Here is a 21,414-nt window from a genome sequence, read left to right as displayed (position 1 = left end):
TGTATTCAATGTTTGAGAAGCACTTAGCAGTGACTATGATACCAGCCACAGGTTCTAACTTGTAGCATATTTAATTGTAAATGTTTTCAATTTCTCTAAAAATACTTTCATCATCCACTTAAAATCCTGTCTTTTGTTTGTACTGTATTCTACTAGGCAACCTACAAAGCTGTGTGTTGTTTGGACTAGACGAAGTAGACGCAGGGCAACACAAGTAAGTAGATGTACAACTGGATTTGAGTTTTCAGATAGTTTTTTCAATCTTTAATATTTCAGAAAGCAGTTTGAATCTTAAATAAAATCAGATCTATTTTTCAGCCCTATAAATGGGAGCCTACTATTCAAAATCCTTACTTGGGTTTAATAACATGGAAAGTTCCAGAAAACATTGAGATAACTGTCACTTTGTTTCGAGACTCCAGACAACAAGAATATGAAGACAAAGAATGGACATTTACTATTGAAGATGTAAGTCTATTTTATGTTTTCCTGGGGAGTTACCAAAAAGAATATATAACTTTCTCTTTGGATGAAATTAAAGATTTTTTTTTTAATGTTATAACTGAAAAAAAAATTGAAATTCTGAGTGATTCTATTCAAACATTTCAAATCTATTCACTAACCCTAATGACTAGAGTAAAGAAACTAATATTTATTCAGATAAAAACTAGATTAGTCATAGTATTTTGAAACTGTTCCTATGCACACATCTATGCACACTTGAAATGGAGCCACCTTATTGTGTCCAGATTTAAATCTAGTTGAAACATCCTGTTAGTCTTTCCACTTCAACAAATACTTCCTTGATAACCATACTGTTAGCTTGAATCATGTTCAAAACACTTCCACTAGATGCTATTCATATATAGATTTAGACTAAGTTATTTTCACATTTATGCACACATTAATTTTTCAGATACAAAAGGTGTCAAAATGTTTTCTCGTGATCAGAATGGACTTGTAGGTTTATTATATGCAAATATGACCCAAATAAAAATAATGCTTGATACATTCAGTTTTAGCTAAAAATTTAGACTGTTTATTAAGAGATGTTTGACTTAAACCTTCACGGTTTTGAGCTAATTGTGGGCTGTAATCAAGTATATAAAAGTCTAATTCTGTTAGAATACAGAAAACAATTCTGAAGACAAAGAGTTAACTGTTGATGAAAGAAACACTGTAGAGAACTTAAATAAGGCTTTATTAAACTAGAACGACAGATGAACTGACAGAGATAATTAGACAGTAACAAACTAAATCATTGAAAACATTCTCACGACATTACACAAACATAAACAAGTATCAACTATTTCATCACATTCACCCAGAGGGTCAGAATGAGCGTACTCTGGCACCCCAACTAATGACAATAGCAGATTTAGATTACGACAGTAGATGAGGACATATCGGGACATGGGTAGCCAAATGGGAAGCATGGTTAGCCTTGATGAGGGTGCCTGAAAACTGTTTAAAGAATTTAGTCTTCATTTTGTTGACACAGCAGCATTTTCAAGTTCATGTTTAGTTTTTTAAAAACTTTTTTAGCTCATTCAGAGGGAGGAAAGGTTTTATTGTTCACCAATAAATGGATTTTGTTAGAAAAATTTGGGATCCATTGTGAATAATAGGACACTAGTCCAATCACCTTGTGTGATTTCATGTCTTGTGGTGAGTTAGATTTATCAACGCCTGAACCTGAAATCTTTTAGGGTCTGGTCTTAACTGTCCTTGAGAGATTTCGTAGCCTAGGAGGCACACTGTATTAGCCGCAATTGCACTTTTGTCATCATTAAAAGAGATGCTAAATTTCTTGGATGCGTTGAGAAATCTCTGTAGATTCTGGTCATGGCCACTGAAATCATGACCACAGATGGTAACATTATCCATGTATGTGAATGTATCATGTTGCCCTTCCTCCTTAATTATTTTGTTAATTGTCTTTTGAAAGGCAGCAACTCCATTTATCACTATGAAAGGATTGAGGTAACTGATAAAGCTTTCCATAAGCCTCAAACGCAGTATACTGCTTCTCATCTTCCCTGATAGTTTTCTGGCAGTAAGGGCTTTTGAGGTCAAACGTACTGTACTTGAGTATTTAGATATTTCCTTCACCAATTCATCAACTTTTGGCATGGGGTATGTGTCGAGGTTAGTGAATAAATTGATGGTTTGACTAGAATCTCATGATTTCATTTTGAATGACTTTGGCGTCGGGCATCAAATATTTTCTATGTTTAGTGGCAATAGGGTGGCAGTCAGAAGCAAGATTTGCGAAGAGATGTGTGGCTTCAACTCGTGTTGCTTCCAGCTTGCAGACTGAAGAGTGCTCCGTTTTCCCTCAAATGGGGTCATCAGTTTTTCTTGCTGGCAGGTGAAATCTAGCCCTAGGATTACATCAGACACTAGTTAATCTAGTAGTGAGAACTTCACACTTTGCTAATCTTTTTTACTTAATTTTAGCAAAAATGTGGCTGTGAGTAGTGCGAGAAAGATTTGCAGAGGTCATGTAGATTCTTTTTCTGGACGTTTCTAATTTCCCTTTGTACCTTTTAGCTATTGAAGAAAATAGCTTTTTCTCTGTATCTACAAGAGCCTTCAAGTTTACTCCATTGATGAGTACAGAAATAGTTGATTTTTTAATGCTGGATGCTTGTGTCAATGCTCAGGAAGATCCAACACTTGTAGTCCATGACGTCTGATTGCCCACTTTTACTATAGCTGAGGTTACAGATTTGGGTGTCTCTTTGGTTCTTCTTCTTCATCGTTCTCATTGTTATGTTGGAGTGTTCATATGACTAGACCAATACATGAGATGAACTGCGCAGTGGTTTCCAAATCAGGGAGCTCTCCATATAGTTTTCTTTCTATTGGGGTGATTTGGGGCCAATGTCTTATACGGGCCTCTTGGTAGAGAGAGCAGTTTTGGAGGACGTGGTCGGCATTTTCTGGTGATACTCCACATGGGCAGATTTCACTGGTTCCAATTTTGAGCTTCTGGAACATGTGTTGTCGCATTCTATTGTGTCCGGTCCTGAGTCGAAAGATTAGACGTTGGTCTTGTCGGGATAGCTTATAGTAAGCATCATCTTTCTTGTGATTTGGATGGGAGCTCATCCATTTCTCATTTATTTTATCTACAATTAATTTCTTCATTTCTTCTGGATAGAGTGCAGAATTTACTTGTGAGTTTGTTCTCCCACTCTTGGCGAGTGTGTCAGCCTTCTCTTTGGTTGAATTACAGACTTTCTTAAAATGACTTTTCTTCACACACAAGTTGCATGTAGCGTCACAGGCTGGACTTCTAAATCACTTGTGTGGGTTATTGTCACAAAGAAGCATCTTTTACCAGCCACCGCACTCACCTTGTGTTCTTTGACTAGATCTAATTATAGCATTGGAGAAAGCCTCCACACAACAGTGCTGGCTCCACAGGGAGTTTCAGTGCCAATGTTATAAACGATGGCATGGTTTTGGGTGTACTCAAGCTGCCTGGCCTCTTCATCAGCACTTTGTAAAGATAAGGTAGACTTCACTAGGAGTCATTGTCTTATGTTGTTTGAAGCCAATCCAATTGGGAAGTCACTGTTATGAAGATGTCCCTGTGTTCTTCTGCGGTGAGAGTCTGCGGCCATGTTTTTTCAACTTTAGTAAGAATGAGTTGATAGTTTGCCTTATTTTTTTGTCGACAGAGTGTGATCATGTGTATTGAAAAAATTTCACTCTTAGGTTTGACATAAATATTCTGAAGAACTTTGATTGAGTCTTGAAATGATGCGCATTTTTATATACTGGAATATGCTAGAATATACATAATTTTCCAACATTTTTTTTTAGCAATCTAACAGTGAGAGACTGAGGAGATACAATTTTCAAATATCTTTTCTTAGAAGCCTATGGCTCTAGCCTCTTTAGGTTTAAATAGATGTTCCATTTTGTTTAACTAAGAGAAGTCTTGTCTGTGCGCATCACCAAGACAGCTAGTTCTTCTGTCCCTGCTGGGCCATCTATTTCATCAGTGAAGGGCAGGTTAGTTATTCTTCTTCCTCCAATGCTTACAGTACCTTCATAGCCCTTGAGCTCATCTTCCATAATCCTTTCAAGAAAGACATTGAAAAGTGTTGGTGAGAGTAGGCAGCCTTGTCCTACTCCAACTGTGGTTTTAAACCAGTCTCCAATGTTGTTTCTGAAGTACACTGCACTAGTGGCCTGCTTATAGAGGTTTTGGATAACTTCTACTATGTTTTTATTTATGTTGTACTTTTCCATTGTCACCCAGAGTGCCCCATGCCATACTTGGCTGAAAGCTTTCTTGAAATCAATAAAGACTTGTAAAAGATTCTCTTGGTGTTGGAGGTATTTCTCCCAGAGAAAGATTACTACATCCCAGCAATACTGTGGAAGATGACATTGGGTTTGAATGCAGGACCATTGTGCAGACATTTTGATGCATATAGCACACAACCAGGCAGCCCTCATATAGCACACAACCAGGCAGCCATCATATAGCACACAACCAGGCAGCCCTCATATAGCACACAACCAGGCAGCCCTCATATAGCACACAACCAGGCAGCCATCATATAGCACACAACCAGGCAGCCCTCATATAGCACACAACCAGGCAGCCATCATATAGCACACAACCAGGCAGCCATCATATAGCACACAACCAGGCAGCCCTCATATAGCACACAACCAGGCAGCCATCATATAGCACACAACCAGGCAGCCCTCATATAGCACACAACCAGGCAGCCCTCATATTTTGTTATCATTTTTCTCAATAGAGACACACACATTAATGCAAACTTTACTAAGAATTTATGTAATATATATATACAATTTTTTTTTTTTTTTTTTTTTTTTTTTTTCTCGCTCACCAGCATTCAAAGGGCTCTCGTAAAGTTCTAGCATCAAGGGCTATCAATATGAAGGATTTTGCTAGTCAAATCCCAACACAAACAACTTTAAAATTGAAAATGAAGCCTCTAAGTAAAAAAATTGTATCCGCAGTTCTGGAATTGACATTGTCCTGTGCATTCATCAGAGAGGGCAAAGCAACGTAAGTTAGAGAATAGTGTTAGAGAATAGAGCTAGAGAACGTAAGTTAGAGAATAGAGCTATTGAATAGAGTTAGAGAATAGAGCTAGAGAATAGAGTTAGAGAATAGAGCTAAGAATAGAGTTAGAGAATAGAGCTAGAGAATAGTGTTAGAGAAGAGAGTTAGAGAAGAGAGTTAGAGAATAGAGTTAGATAATAGAGCTAGAGAATAGAGTTAAGAATAGAGTTAGAGAATAGAGCTAGAGAATAGAGCTAGAGAATAGAGTTAGAGAATAGAGCTAGAGAATAGAGTTAAGAATAGAGCTAGAGAATAGAGCTAGATAATAGAGCTAGAGAATAGAGTTAGAAAATAGAGTTAAGAATAGAGTTAGATAATAGAGCTAGAGAATAGAGTTAAGAATAGAGTTAGAGAATAGAGCTAGAGAATAGAGTTAAGAATAGAGCTAGAGAATAGAGTTAGGGAATAGAGCTAGAGAATAGAGTTAGTGAATAGAGCTAGAGAATAGAGCTAGAAAATAGAGCTAGAGAATAGTGTTAGAGAATAGAGCTAGAGAATAGAGTTAAGGATAGAGTTAGAGAATAGAGCTAGAGAATAGAGTTAGAGAATAGAGTAAGGGAATAGAGCAAGAGAATAGGGTTAGTGAATAGAGCTAGAGAATAGAGTTACAGAATAGAGTTAGAGAATAGAGCTAGAGAATAGTGTTAGAGAAGAGAGTTAGAGAATAGAGTTAGATAATAGAGCTAGAGAATAGAGTTAGAGAATAGAGTTATTGAATAGAGTTAGAGAATTGAGCTAGAGAATAGAGTTAGAGAATAGAGCTAGAGAATAGTGTCAGAGAAGAGAGTTAGAGAATAGAGCTAGAGAATAGAGTTAAGAATAGAGTTAGAGAATAGAGCTAGAGAATAGAGTGAAGAATAGAGCTAGAGAATAGAGTTAGGGAATAGAGCTAGAGAATAGAGCTAGGGAATAGAGCTAGAGAATAGAGCTAGAAAATAGCTAGAGAATAGTGTTAGAGAATAGAGTTAGAGAATAGAGTTAGAGAATAGAGCTAGAGAATAGAGTTAAGGATAGAGTTAGAGAATAGAGTAAGGGAATAGAGCAAGAGAATAGGGTTAGTGAATAGAGCTAGAGAATAGAGTTAGAGAATAGAGCTAGAGAATAGAGTTAGAGAATAGAGCTAGAGAATAGTGTTAGAGAAGAAAGTTAGAGAATAGAGTTAGATAATAGAGCTAGAGAATAGAGTTAGAGAATAGAGTTAGAGAATAGAGTTAAGAATAGAGTTAGAGAATAGAGTAAGGGAATAGAGCAAGAGAATAGGGTTAGAGAATAGAGCTAGAGAATAGAGTTAGAGAATAGAGCTAGAGAATAGAGCTAGAGAATAGAGCTAGAGAATAGTGTTAGAGAATAGAGTTAGAGAATAGAGTTAGAGAACAGAGCTAGAGAATAGAGTTAGAGAATAGAGCTAGAGAATAGAGTTAGAGAATAGAGCTAGAGAATAGAGTTAGAGAATAGAGCAAGAGAATAGGGTTAGTGAATAGAGCTAGAGAATAGAGTTAGAGAATAGAGCTAGAGAATAGAGTTAGAGAATAGAGCTAGAGAATAGTGTTAGAGAAGAGAGTTAGAGAATAGAGTTAGATAATAGAGCTAGAGAATAGAGTTAGAGAATAGAGTTAGAGAATAGAGTTAAGAATAGAGTTAGAGAATAGAGTAAGGGAATAGAGCAAGAGAATAGGGTTAGAGAATAGAGCTAGAGAATAGAGTTAGAGAATAGAGCTAGAGAATAGAGCTAGAGAATAGAGCTAGAGAATAGTGTTAGAGAATAGAGCTAGAGAATAGAGTTAAGGATAGAGTTAGAGAATAGAGCTAGAGAATAGAGTTAGAGAATAGAGTAAGGGAATAGAGCAAGAGAATAGGGTTAGTGAATAGAGCTAGAGAATAGAGTTACAGAATAGAGTTAGAGAATAGAGCTAGAGAATAGTGTTAGAGAAGAGAGTTAGAGAATAGAGTTAGATAATAGAGCTAGAGAATAGAGTTAGAGAATAGAGTTATTGAATAGAGTTAGAGAATTGAGCTAGAGAATAGAGTTAGAGAATAGAGCTAGAGAATAGTGTCAGAGAAGAGAGTTAGAGAATAGAGCTAGAGAATAGAGTTAAGAATAGAGTTAGAGAATAGAGCTAGAGAATAGAGTGAAGAATAGAGCTAGAGAATAGAGTTAGGGAATAGAGCTAGAGAATAGAGCTAGGGAATAGAGCTAGAGAATAGAGCTAGAAAATAGCTAGAGAATAGTGTTAGAGAATAGAGTTAGAGAATAGAGTTAGAGAATAGAGCTAGAGAATAGAGTTAAGGATAGAGTTAGAGAATAGAGTAAGGGAATAGAGCAAGAGAATAGGGTTAGTGAATAGAGCTAGAGAATAGAGTTAGAGAATAGAGCTAGAGAATAGAGTTAGAGAATAGAGCTAGAGAATAGTGTTAGAGAAGAAAGTTAGAGAATAGAGTTAGATAATAGAGCTAGAGAATAGAGTTAGAGAATAGAGTTAGAGAATAGAGTTAAGAATAGAGTTAGAGAATAGAGTAAGGGAATAGAGCAAGAGAATAGGGTTAGAGAATAGAGCTAGAGAATAGAGTTAGAGAATAGAGCTAGAGAATAGAGCTAGAGAATAGAGCTAGAGAATAGTGTTAGAGAATAGAGTTAGAGAATAGAGTTAGAGAACAGAGCTAGAGAATAGAGTTAGAGAATAGAGCTAGAGAATAGAGTTAGAGAATAGAGCTAGAGAATAGAGTTAGAGAATAGAGCAAGAGAATAGGGTTAGTGAATAGAGCTAGAGAATAGAGTTAGAGAATAGAGCTAGAGAATAGAGTTAGAGAATAGAGCTAGAGAATAGTGTTAGAGAAGAGAGTTAGAGAATAGAGTTAGATAATAGAGCTAGAGAATAGAGTTAGAGAATAGAGTTAGAGAATAGAGTTAAGAATAGAGTTAGAGAATAGAGTAAGGGAATAGAGCAAGAGAATAGGGTTAGAGAATAGAGCTAGAGAATAGAGTTAGAGAATAGAGCTAGAGAATAGAGCTAGAGAATAGAGCTAGAGAATAGTGTTAGAGAATAGAGTTAGAGAATAGAGTTAGAGAACAGAGCTAGAGAATAGAGTTAGAGAATAGAGCTAGAGAATAGAGTTAGAGAATAGAGCTAGAGAATAGAGTTAGAGAATAGAGCAAGAGAATAGGGTTAGTGAATAGAGCTAGAGAATAGAGTTAGAGAATAGAGCTAGAGAATAGAGTTAGAGAATAGAGCTAGAGAATAGTGTTAGAGAAGAGAGTTAGAGAATAGAGTTAGATAATAGAGCTAGAGAATAGAGTTAGAGAATAGAGTTAGAGAATAGAGTTAAGAATAGAGTTAGAGAATAGAGTTAGAGAATAGAGCTAGAGAATAGAGTTAGAGAATAGAGTTAGATAATAGAGCTAGAGAATAGAGCTAGCGAATAGAGCTAGAGACTAGAGTTAGAGAATAGAGCTAGAGAATAGAGTTAGTGAATAGAGCTAGAGAATAGAGTTAGAGAATAGAGTTAGAGAATAGAGTTAGAGAATAGAGCTAAGAATAGAGTTAGAGAATAGAGCTAGAGAATAGAGCTAGAGAATAGTGTTAGAGAAGAGAGTTAGAGAATAGAGTTAGAGAATAGAGCTAGAGAATAGAGCTAGAGAATAGAGTTAGAGAATAGAGATAGAGAATAGAGTTAGAGAATAGAGCTAGAGAATAGAGTTAAAGAATAGAGCTAGAGAATAGAGTTAAGAATAGAGTTAAGAATAGAGTTTGAGAATAGAGTTAGAGAATAGAGCTAGAGAATAGAGTTAGAGAATAGAGTTAGAGAATAGAGCTAGAGAATAGAGTTAGATAATAGAGTTAGAGAATAGAGCTAGAGAATAGAGCTAGAGACTAGAGTTAGAGAATAGAGCTAAGAATAGAGTTAGAGAATAGAGTTAAGAATAGAGTTAGTGAATAGAGCTAGAGAATAGAGTTAAAGAATAGAGCTAGAGAATAGAGTTAGAGAATAGAGCTAGAGAATAGAGCTAGAGAATAGAGTTAGAGAATAGAGTTAGAGAATAGAGCTAGAGAATAGTGTTAGAGAATAGAGTTAGATAATAGAGCTAGAGAATAGAGTTAGAGAATAGAGTTAGAGAATAGAGTTAAGAATAGAGTTAGAGAATAGAGTTAGAGAATAGAGCTAGAGAATAGAGAATAGAGCTAGAGAATAGAGTTAGAGAATAGAGTTAGATAATAAAGCTAGAGAATAGAGCTAGAGAATAGAGCTAGAGACTAGAGTTAGAGAATAGAGTTAAAGAATAGAGCTAGAGAATAGAGTTAGAGAATATAGCTAGAGAATAGAGTTAAGAATAGAGCTAGAGAATAGAGTGTACATTGCTCTTTTTTTTTTAAAGGTTACTTATGAGCATGGGTTATAAAATTGTTCTTATTACTATGAAAACTTTTTTTTCTTAGAGTTGAATAATACTTGTTGTTTTGTTTCAGTGATGAAGATATGCAAAGTGTAGCAAGTCTTATGAGTGTTGGCAAGGTTGATATTGGAAACTTGGAAGATTTAGAAGAGGAAGATGAAAATGAACCTATTAAAGGCCCCAATATACAAGCAACTCACACACAAATTCGAGATATCACAAACCAAATGGTATTGCTTGAACAGGAAGCTAATTCGGGTAATCCTTTTGATGAAGAGGAAGAAGAGCATGATCCCAATAATCCATTTGGTACTAGTTCATTTATTTCAGAATAATCTTTTTTATTTTAATCCTCTTTTAACCTTAAAAGTAGCAATGGTTCCATTTGTATTTCCTATTTTACAATGGTATCTTATTATTTTATCTAAAAAATTGAAATTTAAAACATAACTTCTTTTTTTCTCTTCCTGAATGTATCCTGCTGCTTAGACCTGATCATCTTCATCCTATTATCTAGACAGTTCAAATCTAAAGCTTCATCACAAACATTTGATTCATGATTCACTAAACAACACAGACATTTGATTCACTAAACAACAAAGACATTTGATTTGATTCACTAAACAGCACAGAGATTTGATTCACTAAACAACACTGAGATGGACTCAATTATACAACACAGACATTGACTCACATGTATTGATTCACTTTAATTACACATATTGATTCACTAAACAACACAGACATTGGCACACTTTAATACAGACATCGACTCACTTCAACACATAATTTGAGTCACTTCAATACAGACATTGACTCAATTCAACAAAGACATTGACTTAGTTCAATTCAGACATTGGCTCACTTTAATACAGACATTGGCTCACTTATATTAACTCACTTCAACAACAGACATTGACTCACTTCAATACAGACATTGGCTCAATTCAATACAGACATTGGCTCACTTCAATACAGACATTGACTCAATTCAACACAGAGATTGGCTCACTTCAACACAGACATTGGCTCACTTCAATACAGACATTGGCTCACTTCAACACAGACATTGACTCACTTCAATTAAGACGTTGGCTCACTTCAATACAGACATTGACTCACTTCAACACAGACATTGGCTCCCTTCAATACAGACATTGACTCACTTCAACAACAGACATTGGCTCACTTCAATACAGACATTGGCTCACTTCAATACAGACATTGGCTCACTTCAATACAGACATTGGCTCACTTCAATACAGACATTGGCTCACTTCAACACAGACATCGGCTCACTTCAATACAGACATTGGCTCACTTCAATACAGACATTGACTCAATTCAACACAGAGATTGGCTCACTTCAACACAGACATTGACTCACTTCAATTAAGACGTTGGCTCACTTCAATACAGACATTGACTCACTTCAACACAGACATTGGCTCCCTTCAATACAGACATTGACTCACTTCAACACATACATTGGCTCACTTCAACACAGACATTGACTCACTTAAATAGTAGAAAAAATAAAATAAGACAATCTGTTTTATTGGTCTCTACACTTAGTAAAAGTAGAATAAAACAATAAAACCATCAGTTTTAGTCATCTCTGCACTTCGTAAAAGAGACTTGACATGTTCCTGTGAACTCCTAGGGCAATTACTCATCTTCAACGAACTTGGCTCGGAGCAGCTTTTTGTATCTGCTTCAAGTTATTCCAGCTTCGTTGATAACCAACCTTTTCCAGGTTTGCTGGACCTGCCACTTTCTTCTTGGATTCTAATCAAGTGCCTGCCTTGCAATATTGGTAGTTGTTTTTCTCAGGGTGTGTCTAGTTTCAAAGAACCAATCTAGTGGTCGTTGTATTATGCAGAAGTAAAATGCACACATTTTTTGACATTTCACTTTAATATAAAACCAGATACACAAATATCTTGATTTTCATCAGTAGATATTAAATCAAATTTATTTGGGAAAGTCAACTGGAAACCTGAGCTCTTGTGTCTAGTTTGACTGCAAGACTGGGCCATCACATGCTCTACACCCATTACAAACAAAAACAGTATTCATTAATCAATTTTAATAAAATTAAATCAGTACAAATTATTCTCTATTATACAGCTAATGATGTCAGTAGTAGCAATCCATTTGAAGAAGATGATGAGAAACAGGAAGATGACATTAATGCTGCATTTGAAATATACAAGGCTTCACAAAATGTCAACTCAGAAGTGAAATCTAATTCTTCATCTCCAGTTAAAGACTCGGAACAAACTTTAAACACCTCCTCAACAAAAAGTACCATAGACTCTGAAACAAAAGAATCATTGAAACTGAATTTTAACAAACCAGAGAAAGTCTCTACAGAACCAATAACTAAAGCATTAAGTCCAACTAGTCAGAGTAAACAAGTGTCCCAGGCAAGTCCATCTGTGATCATTCAGCCAACATCTCAACCAAGTCCAGCACGCCCCAATTATGAGGGGACACCACCTTCTACTCCAGAGGAAGAGAAAAAATTCAAAATAAGGCCCTTAACTCCACCAGTTGATGAAACAAAGTGAGTATTTTGTGTTTCTGTATCTTGCATCCTTACAATTTACTCAAATAATGTTTTAGGACATTCACAGAAAGACTTTTGGCATATTGACATTTTGAAATGGTTTATTTAGGTTATTTTTTTTTTTGAATACACATTCTTATTGGTAAATCTTTATTGACTTGAACACTTATTGGTAAATCTTTATTGACATGAACACTTATTGGTAAATCTTTATTGACATGTACACTTATTGGTAAATCTTTATTGACATGAACACTTATTGGTAAATCTTTATTGACATGAACACTTATTTGTAAATCTTTATTGACATGAACCCTTATTGGTAAATCTTTATTGACATGAACACTTATTTGTAAATCTTTATTGACATGAACACTTATTGGTAAATCTTTATTGACATGAACACTTATTGGTAAATCTTTATTGACATGTACACTTATTGGTAAATCTTTATTGACATGAACACTTATTGGTAAATCTTTATTGACATGAACACTTATTTGTAAATCTTTATTGACATGAACACTTATTGGTAAATCTTTATTGACATGAACACTTATTTGTAAATCTTTATTGACATGAACACTTATTGGTAAATCTTTATTGACATGAACACTTATTTGTAAATCTTTATTGACATGAACACTTATTGGTAAATCTTTATTGACATGAACACTTATTGGTAAACCTTTATTGACAGTAAAAGAGCAAGTGCTATGACAAGCCCAAGTTCTCCAGTATACTCCAGTAGTCAGGTACAGACTGTTTTCTTACTTTTAGGCTGCTATTAGTTTAACTTAGATTAAAATTATATTATAACGCTTGCAATTTCCTTACATTTGCTCATCCTGTTTTTCTTACATCTGCTCATCCTCTTTTCCTTACATTTGCTCATCTTGTTGAGCGAGTAAACTCAAATTAGTTATAGTTGTTCTCATATTTAGTACATTTCCCAGGCTTATAGTCTACATATTTTTTTCTTTAACAAAATTGACATTCTTTGAATAGCTAGTGATTGACTTTTTTACAATATCTCTATTCAAGTGACTCCTTCATGGAGCCTAGACCCGGAAGAAACCTGGACAGCTGATCTCAAAAACAGCTCTAACGATTTTTCTAGAAATTAAACAGTATATCACTGAGAAAAGAATGACTGGCTTGTTGGCCACATGGGGAAAACTCTAGTTTGACTTATATTTTTCAAAGTAAAAAATAAATAAATCTAAATTTGGCTAGACTAGACTTAGAAAAAAACAAACATGGCATAGTCAGCCTTGTATACTAAAATTATACGATAACAGGGTAAATTTAAAGTTGCTTCAATTTTATTGAAAGAAATCTAAGCTTTGCTTATATTTTTGAAATTGTAAATCTAATATAGATTACATCTCGATTCTAGATCTAGGTCTAGTATTAGATTTAGATGTCCCTATAATGATAATATCATTAAATAATCACTTAAAGTACGAAGTCCAGGTGGCTCAATTGTTAAATGCATAATTTCACTCATCTGGGTTCGATACCCGGTTTGAACCGAATATTTTTTTAAAAATTATTTTATTTTATTTTATTTTAAGCTTTATAATGATTATTAGAGGTATTATTTAAAAAAAAATGTATTTTTCTTGTTTAATACAATTTCTGACATTTTGGCTGCAACCACAAATCTTAGTGTCTAAAAATGCATTTTCAAAGTGTTTTATATGGTTAAATTTTGCTTCTAATAAGATGATTACCTCTATAACCCATACCTCTTGGAAGGACATGATTCAATATTTGTTGAAGAGCACATAACTCATGAGGAAGCAATAGCTACCAAATTGACACCCTAACCCTTGTCTTGGAAGATTAAGCTCATTATGGTTAATGTAATCTCAATATTAACTAAGTGCTTGGAATGTTCCTTCCACTCATTGTTTCTGTTCATATGCTGTACACGCTAATACAATTGTATCCATTTGATTGCAGAATGACATCAATCCACACGATGAGCTGTTAGCTTGGTGTCAACAAGTGACCCATGGCTATAAAGGTGTTAAGATTACTAACTTGACTACATCTTGGAGAAATGGTCTTGCATTCTGTGCCATTGTTCATCATTTCAGACCTGATCTCATGTAGGTTTACCTCTTCATAGTGTTGAAACCTGAAATGATCAGTAGTTAGTAGATAGTTATTACTGTCTCAGTTACTCTCCACAGGATTTCCCTCCTCTTACTTCCTTATCTAGTCTCACCTCTTTCAATGTGCTTCTTACTTCCTCATCTAGTCTCACCTCTTTCAATGTGCTTCTTACTTCATCTAGTCTCACCTCTTTCAATGTGTTTCTTACTTCCTCATCTAGTCTCACCTCTTTCAATGTGCTTCTTACTTCCTCATCTAGTCTCACCTCTTTCAATGTGCTTCTTACTTCCTCATCTAGTCTCACCTCTTTCAATGTGCTTCTTACTTCCTCATCTAGTCTCACCTCTTTCAATGTGCTTCTTACTTCCTCATCTAGTCTCACCTCTTTCAATGTGCTTCTTACTTCATCTAGTCTCACCTCTTTCAATGTGTTTCTTACTTCCTCATCTAGTCTCACCTCTTTCAATGTGCTTCTTACTTCCTCATCTAGTCTCACCTCTTTCGATGTGCTTCTTACTTCCTCATCTAGTCTCACCTCTTTTGATGTGCTTCTTACTTCCTCATCTAGTCTCACCTCTTTCAATGTGCTTCTTACTTCCTCATCTAGTCTCACCTCTTTCAATGTGTTTCTTACTTCCTCATCTAGTCTCACCTCTTTCAATGTGTTTCTTACTTCCTCATCTAGTCTCACCTCTTTCAATGTGCTTCTTACTTCCTCATCTAGTCTCACCTCTTTCAATGTGCTTCTTACTTCCTCATCTAGTCTCACCTCTTTCGATGTGCTTCTTACTTCCTCATCTAGTCTCACCTCTTTTGATGTGCTTCTTACTTCCTCATCTAGTCTCACCTCTTTCAATGTGCTTCTTACTTCCTCATCTAGTCTCACCTCTTTCAATGTGTTTCTTACTTCCTCATCTAGTCTCACCTCCTTCAATGTGTTTCTTACTTCCTCATCTAGTCTCACCTCTTTCAATGTGTTTCTTACTTCCTTATCTAGTCTCACCTCTTTCCATGTGCTTCTTACTTCCTCATCTAGTCTCACCTCTTTCAATGTGCTTCTTACTTCCTCATCTAGTCTTCCTTATCTAATCTCACCTCTTTCAATGTGTTTCTTACTTCCTCATCTAGTCTCACCTCTTTCAATGTGCTTCTTACTTCCTCATCTAGTCTCACCTCTTTCAATGTGCTTCTTACTTCCTTATCTAGTCTCACCTCTTTCAATGTGTTTCTTACTTCCTCATCTAGTCTCACCTCTTTCCATGTGCTTCTTACTTCCTCATCTAGTCTCACCTCTTTCAATGTGCTTCTTACTTCCTCATCTAGTCTCACCTCTTTCAATGTGTTTCTTACTTCCTCATCTAGTCTCACCTCTTTCAATGTGTTTCTTACTTCCTCATCTAGTCTCACCTCTTTCAATGTGCTTCTTACTTCCTCATCTAGTCTCACCTCTTTCAATATGCTTCTTACTTCCTCATCTAGTCTCACCTCTTTCAATGTGCTTCTTCATCTAGCTTCTTACTTTAAAATGTATACTCTTCATAAAAATAAGTTAAGTTTTAATTTGCCTTTGGATCAGGCTCATTTTTTAAACATTTTAATTTCTTCTATGTACTCAAATAGGATATATTTGTTTTTTGAAAATAGATCTGATATTAAATGTATTTTTGCTTCATTAAGTCTGTGTTTCTCAAACTTTTCCCAGTGTTGCCCCCTTCCATGAAAAGTAATTGTGTTGTGCCCCCTAAACCAGCTGGGGACCTGGAGGAGAGCTGTAGGCATCCACAGTGGGGTCCAGGAGGGTTTTTAAATATAATGAAAAAGAAAAGAAACTTAAAGTTTATTTCTTGAGATTATGGAGAAGGTTCTCCCTCTATTCAGCAAGAAATCCAATCATTTTCCTGCATTCTGAACTTCAGACATTTTTTCTCCACGTCATTAACAATGCCTTTTTCTAGTAAAAAGACTAGATTTTAAAAAAGGTTCAAGTAGAAAAGACGAGCCAATATTGAAGTGTTTTCTTGCAATTAGAGCTCACTATTCATCCTAATAAAATAGTTGCAGGTAAAAGTCTAATAATAAGGCTTGTCTTCGAGTCAGAAGATTAATGAGGAATGCAGTATTTCCCGTGGCTATGAAGCCCCAGCTGTGACCTACATATTTTGCCACATCCAGGGGAACCATTACCATTATCTGCTGATGGTCGATTAAGATTTTCTTTTCGCTGTCTGGGTTTGTCCTTGGCAGCAGATTTTCTTTTGGTCTCAAATGTGTGTCCTGTGGCCTTTGTCAGTGACCTCCAGCTGTCTTGTTCTGAAGCCACATGCAACTAGGTGCTCTCTTCTATGTCAGCTAAGGCAAGTTGTCTTTAAAGCATTTCCGTGGGGCACTTCTGTTACGTCAACCACCATTGGCATACGTTCATCCTTCAACCAGGATACTTTCCCTGCCCAGCGTAACTGTTGGATCATAAGAAATCCCTATATACTGTCCATACCGGCGTTCGCAATTATAATTATTAAGAAAAAGGCAGCTCTGGCCAATACTATTATGTCAGGGGCATTCAAGTTAGTTATAGCTACAAACTTCTGTTATGGGCCTAATTGCTGTAAGATAACTTTCATGTCAAGTAAAAGTCTTGAATATAACAATGCACAACAGACGGGAAACTTTTGATTTGATGTTTTAAAATGTCTTTTTCAAAAGCTTTTTGAGTATATTGTTGCAGACCCCTTTGTAAATTAGATATACATTTATTAGATGAAACAATATCTATTGCTTAAAATATTTTAATTTTTAAAACATTAGTAATAATGTCATTTTAGTCAGTTAATATTAATTTATAACTACAATGAAAATACAACTTTTTGCTCCTTGAAAAATAAATTTGACATTTTATTTCACCGACCCCACACCCCCCTTTCAGAACGTCATGCCCTCTCAAAACCCCTCCCCCCCTTCCCAAGCTGCACAGTTTGAGAAACTATATTAAGTTGTATATTGATGTATGTATGTGTAATGCACAAATTGTAAGACCAATTTCCTTACGGACAATAAAGATTATTATTATGTTAGAAAAAAATGAGCATTCATTTTCTGGCGCTGCCAGGGTCGAGTTTTGTTAAAGGGAAACAAAATTCATTGTAGGCCCACTGAGGAATTTTCTGGTGATGTGGCAGGTCTGCAGTAGTATCGCCCTCTGACAGGCAACAAGAATGTTCCTAGGAATGCCAAGGGCCTTGAAGGTATCTGTTAGGTCGGTTGTTATTATCCCCTCGGTTGATATAACAATTAGGTATATTGTTGTTTTAGATAACTTCCATAAACTCTTAATCTCCAAGCCTAGGTTCCCATATTTTCATAGTTTTTCTATCTCAGTTTTTCTTAAATTATGAGACAGTGGTACGGCGATATCAATAATGGTAGCGGCTTTTTCTTTTTTACAGATGTGAAGCAGATTAGGGTGATTAAAATTATTATTATTATGTTAGAAATGAACGGGTAGTCATTCTCTGGCGCTGCCAGGGTCGAGTTTCGCTTAAGAGAAACAAAATTCATCGTAGTCCCTTTAACAGTTTCAACTGAGAAATTTTCTGGTGATGTGGCAGGTCTGCAGCAGTACCGCCCTCTGACAGGCAACGAAGTTGTTCCTAGGAATGTTAAGGGCCTTGAAGGTGTCTATGAGGTCAGTTGTTATTATCCCCTCGGTTGATATAACAATGGGGTATATTGTTATTTTGGACAAGTTCCATAGACGCTTAATCTCCAAGCCCAGGTTCCCATATTTTCTTTGTTTTTCTATCTCAGTTTTTCTTAAATTATGAGACAGTGGTACGGCGATATCGATAATGGTAGCGGTTTTTCCTTTTTTATCGATGAACAGCAGATCCGGGCGATTGAAATCTACCGTTTTGTCGGTCAGAATAGGCCTATCCCAGTACAGCAGATGTTCAGTAGACTCGAGAACCTCTTGCGGAGAGTATTTATAATAAGGGGGAGTGTCCTTACCGATCAATTTGTACGTCAAAGCCAGGTGTTGGTGTATTAACTTTGCAACTTGGTTATGGCGACCTAGGTAGGCTGATTCTGATAGGGCTGGACATCCTGCCATAATGTGTTCAATCGACTCACCCACATTTCCACATTTTCGGCATTTGTCGACAACATTGAGTTTCAGGATATGCTTCTCGTAATTTTTTGTCCTAATTACTCTGTCCTGTATTGCTGTAACAAAGCCTTCTGTTTCAGGGTAGAGATGACCTGCTTTGAGCCATGTTAAGGAAGCAGCCTTGTCGATGTTGTCCCCATGTAATGAAGCCGGAAATTTTCCTGGAGTGTTTTTTCTTCCCATTGGTGAATCTCATGCCCTACGTCGTCCAAACCGACATTGACATCAGCATTGTGTAGGTTCAGGGGGGTTGCTTCGGTGTCATATTTGCGTAGAAAGGAAACTAATTTGTTGCTGGAGGCGAGCAGTTTTGATCGTATTTTTAAAACTTGCATCTTACACAATTTGAAGATGTTCTGCAATCCACGACCCCCATCCTTCCTGGGCAGGTATAACCTTATGGTGGAGGACTTGGGGTGTAGGCATCGAAACTTGGTTAGTAATTTTCTAGTCAGTCTGTCAATGTCATGTAGTGTGATGTTGCTTGTTCAGGCTGTCTTGAGGTCAACTATGGATGACTGTTGAATTTCAACCAATTACTCTGCAAGCGTTTGGGTGTAATTGTTCGGGTGTATTCAGTGTAGTTGATCAACAATCCAGACAAACAAACACATCGGTTTTAACTAGTGAAGAGATGTAGTCAACACTGATGAACAACTTCACATATATTTATTCTAATAAAAGGCCACAGTAAAAGTCTCTGTCACTAAACACGTCGTTACCCTGGAATATTATATCGCTAACTGATTTTCCGGTCTCTAACCCAACATATCCCAAACGTCACTTGTCCCGTTCAATATGCGTCTTCTATGGTGCGTCGCTAAATAACTAAACTATAAATAAGGTGTCTAACAAATTCCTCCCCCCCTTGAAAAAAAATATGTCAATATTTTTCCACTACTGTCAAGTCTTACAAGGGCATTTTCAATTTAAGGGGAAGACAACAAACATAAAATCTTGACATCTTCATCTTGGCTTGACAGTTCCTCATGTTCATGTCAATGTTCATAACATTCCAGAATCATCTTCATTAGTAAACAGTTCATCATGAAAGAAAATGTGGCATCTTATGGTCACGTCATACACTCACAAATCTTCTCCACTGGCAGTAATCTGACAAAATACAATATTTCAAAAACAATTATAGACTTTATTTCCACATTCAATAAGCTTTTCCTTACTACTCTTTTATACGCTTTTGTCCATTTTTCTTTTATACTCACCCTTTTCCATCGAACTAACTTTCGTCAATGATATATGAAATGATTCACAAAAAATATAACCATACTTACTTTCAAATGCTTAACATCAAATTTACTTATCTCCCTTGTCAACTAGCATTTAAATTGTGCCATGTTAATTAATATTACAACATAATATCAAACAGCAATGTACTATATACATAGTATTTACAAGTATCACCTCCATATGTAATTGTATGTCAATCTAGACAGCATATATCCAATTTAAAATTATCAATCAATAATTAATATCCCTATTTCAATAAATACAAGAGGTACTTTCACTTTAGTTTTATAACTTTAAAAGTTTCAAACATATTATTATTATTCTATGGAATGTCACATCATAGAATCTACTCATCATTATAGTCAAATATTTCATTAATCAACTTAAATACTTTAATTTAAAATTCTTTTATATTATAAACTTTAATAGACAAGTTTAAACTTGATCACGATTCCATATTCAAAATACTTATTTATTTTACATCATATCTTGTCCTGTTTATCATAAGTTCTGTACCCATTTGATCTATGATCATTGTATTTGTTTCTACTTTGGTTAATTCTTCCACCAAATCTACAACTAGAACTCGCTATCTTCTGATTGGTATGGAACCTATTCCAACATTCTCTAGCAAAATGTCCTTGTTTATGGCAATTATAACAAGTCATGTTTCTTCCATTGTATGAGTTCATAGGTCTATTGTATTGTCTAGTATTTCTGTTTAACACATTTCTGTTCAATAAATGTTCATATTTGTTTTGCCATCTGTTAATGTCCCTCATGGTACAAGACCTAATTCCTCTAATGTTACCCAATAACATATCTTGTGTCAAACTAGGTATTGCTACAGCATTACAGTAACCAGTGAAAAAAGGTGTCTTAATAAAAATTCTACAAGCCTTAAATTTCTTAATACTCCCATCTAACAATCTAACCTTTTTCATATAATCTAAATAACACCATGGTTCTACAAATTTGGAATGAATTGCAATTGTTGTGCATGCTGTGTCCCTGATAAAATTTATAGATTTTCCATTTACTAGACCTTTGAATAGTTTAAAAGTATTTCTCTTTCCCTCAACCATGTTAATTTCTTCTATAGTGTTTCCATAATTTAATTGCTCAATATCACTATTCTCATCACTATAATCTCTATCTTGATTTTCATTAGTATAGTAAACTCTGCTTGTTTGATTCCTATCTCTATGTTTACTACTGCTTCTGTTTTGATTTCTATCTTTATATGAGTTCCTCTCATTTGCTTTATAGTATGTTGGTTTTTTGCAATGGGAAGCTATGTGACCTTTCTTATGGCAATTGAAACAAGTTATTTCCTCATAATGATTATCCCTAGATTTTGATCTTCCATTTCTATCTCTATTTCTATTTTCAAACCTTTCTTCATTTTCTCTAGAATATCTATCATTACCTCTGACGTTTTTCTCACTTGTGTATCCTATCAAATCTACCTTATTCTTATCTTTAGTAGAGAATGGATTAGTTGGATAAGCATTTTTATAAATTCTCATTATTTCTGTTACTTCATCTAGGCATTTTGGATTTCTCTCTTTAATGAATGACTGAAGTTGGGGATCACATTTGTTAATAAAGTTATCTAACAGAATGAAATTTTTTAATCCCTCATAAGAATTTCCTACTTTTTCTAGTTTTACCCATTTATTAAAAAAATCTTTCTCCATATTAATGGTAGTTTGAGGTTCTATATCTACTGATGGTATATTGTCAAAGTATTTCTTTCTAAAAGTTGTAGCATTATAACCATAGGCATTCAACAA

General features: G+C 35.3%; 1 protein-coding gene across 8 annotated transcripts in view; it reads left to right on the top strand.

Annotated features, from left to right (window-relative positions):
* LOC106052104 (EH domain-binding protein 1-like) overlaps window positions 1-21,414 on the top strand; it is a 111,755-nt gene that overhangs the window by 11,765 nt on the left and 78,576 nt on the right. For 7 of the 8 annotated variants that reach the window (XR_008777065.1, XR_008777063.1, XM_056024574.1 and 4 more), the window contains exons 3-9: window positions 157-214; window positions 319-468; window positions 4,884-5,062; window positions 9,583-9,818; window positions 11,640-12,078; window positions 12,782-12,836; window positions 14,050-14,198. Coding sequence is in view for 6 of the 8 variants with exons in the window: in XM_056024574.1 (XP_055880549.1) it covers window positions 157-214; window positions 319-468; window positions 4,884-5,062; window positions 9,583-9,818; window positions 11,640-12,078; window positions 12,782-12,836; window positions 14,050-14,198 (1,266 nt within the window). In the remaining 2 variants the exon portion in view is untranslated. The remainder of the gene's footprint in view (window positions 1-156; window positions 215-318; window positions 469-4,883; window positions 5,063-9,582; window positions 9,819-11,639; window positions 12,079-12,781; window positions 12,837-14,049; window positions 14,199-21,414) is intronic. The other variant, XM_056024576.1, reaches the window with a different exon arrangement.

This window comes from Biomphalaria glabrata, chromosome 3 (assembly GCF_947242115.1).
Source record: "Biomphalaria glabrata chromosome 3, xgBioGlab47.1, whole genome shotgun sequence".
Lineage (NCBI taxonomy): Eukaryota > Metazoa > Mollusca > Gastropoda > Planorbidae > Biomphalaria > Biomphalaria glabrata.
The sequence above is the reverse complement of the archived record's forward strand: the minus strand, read 5'-3'. Positions and strand labels throughout refer to the sequence as shown.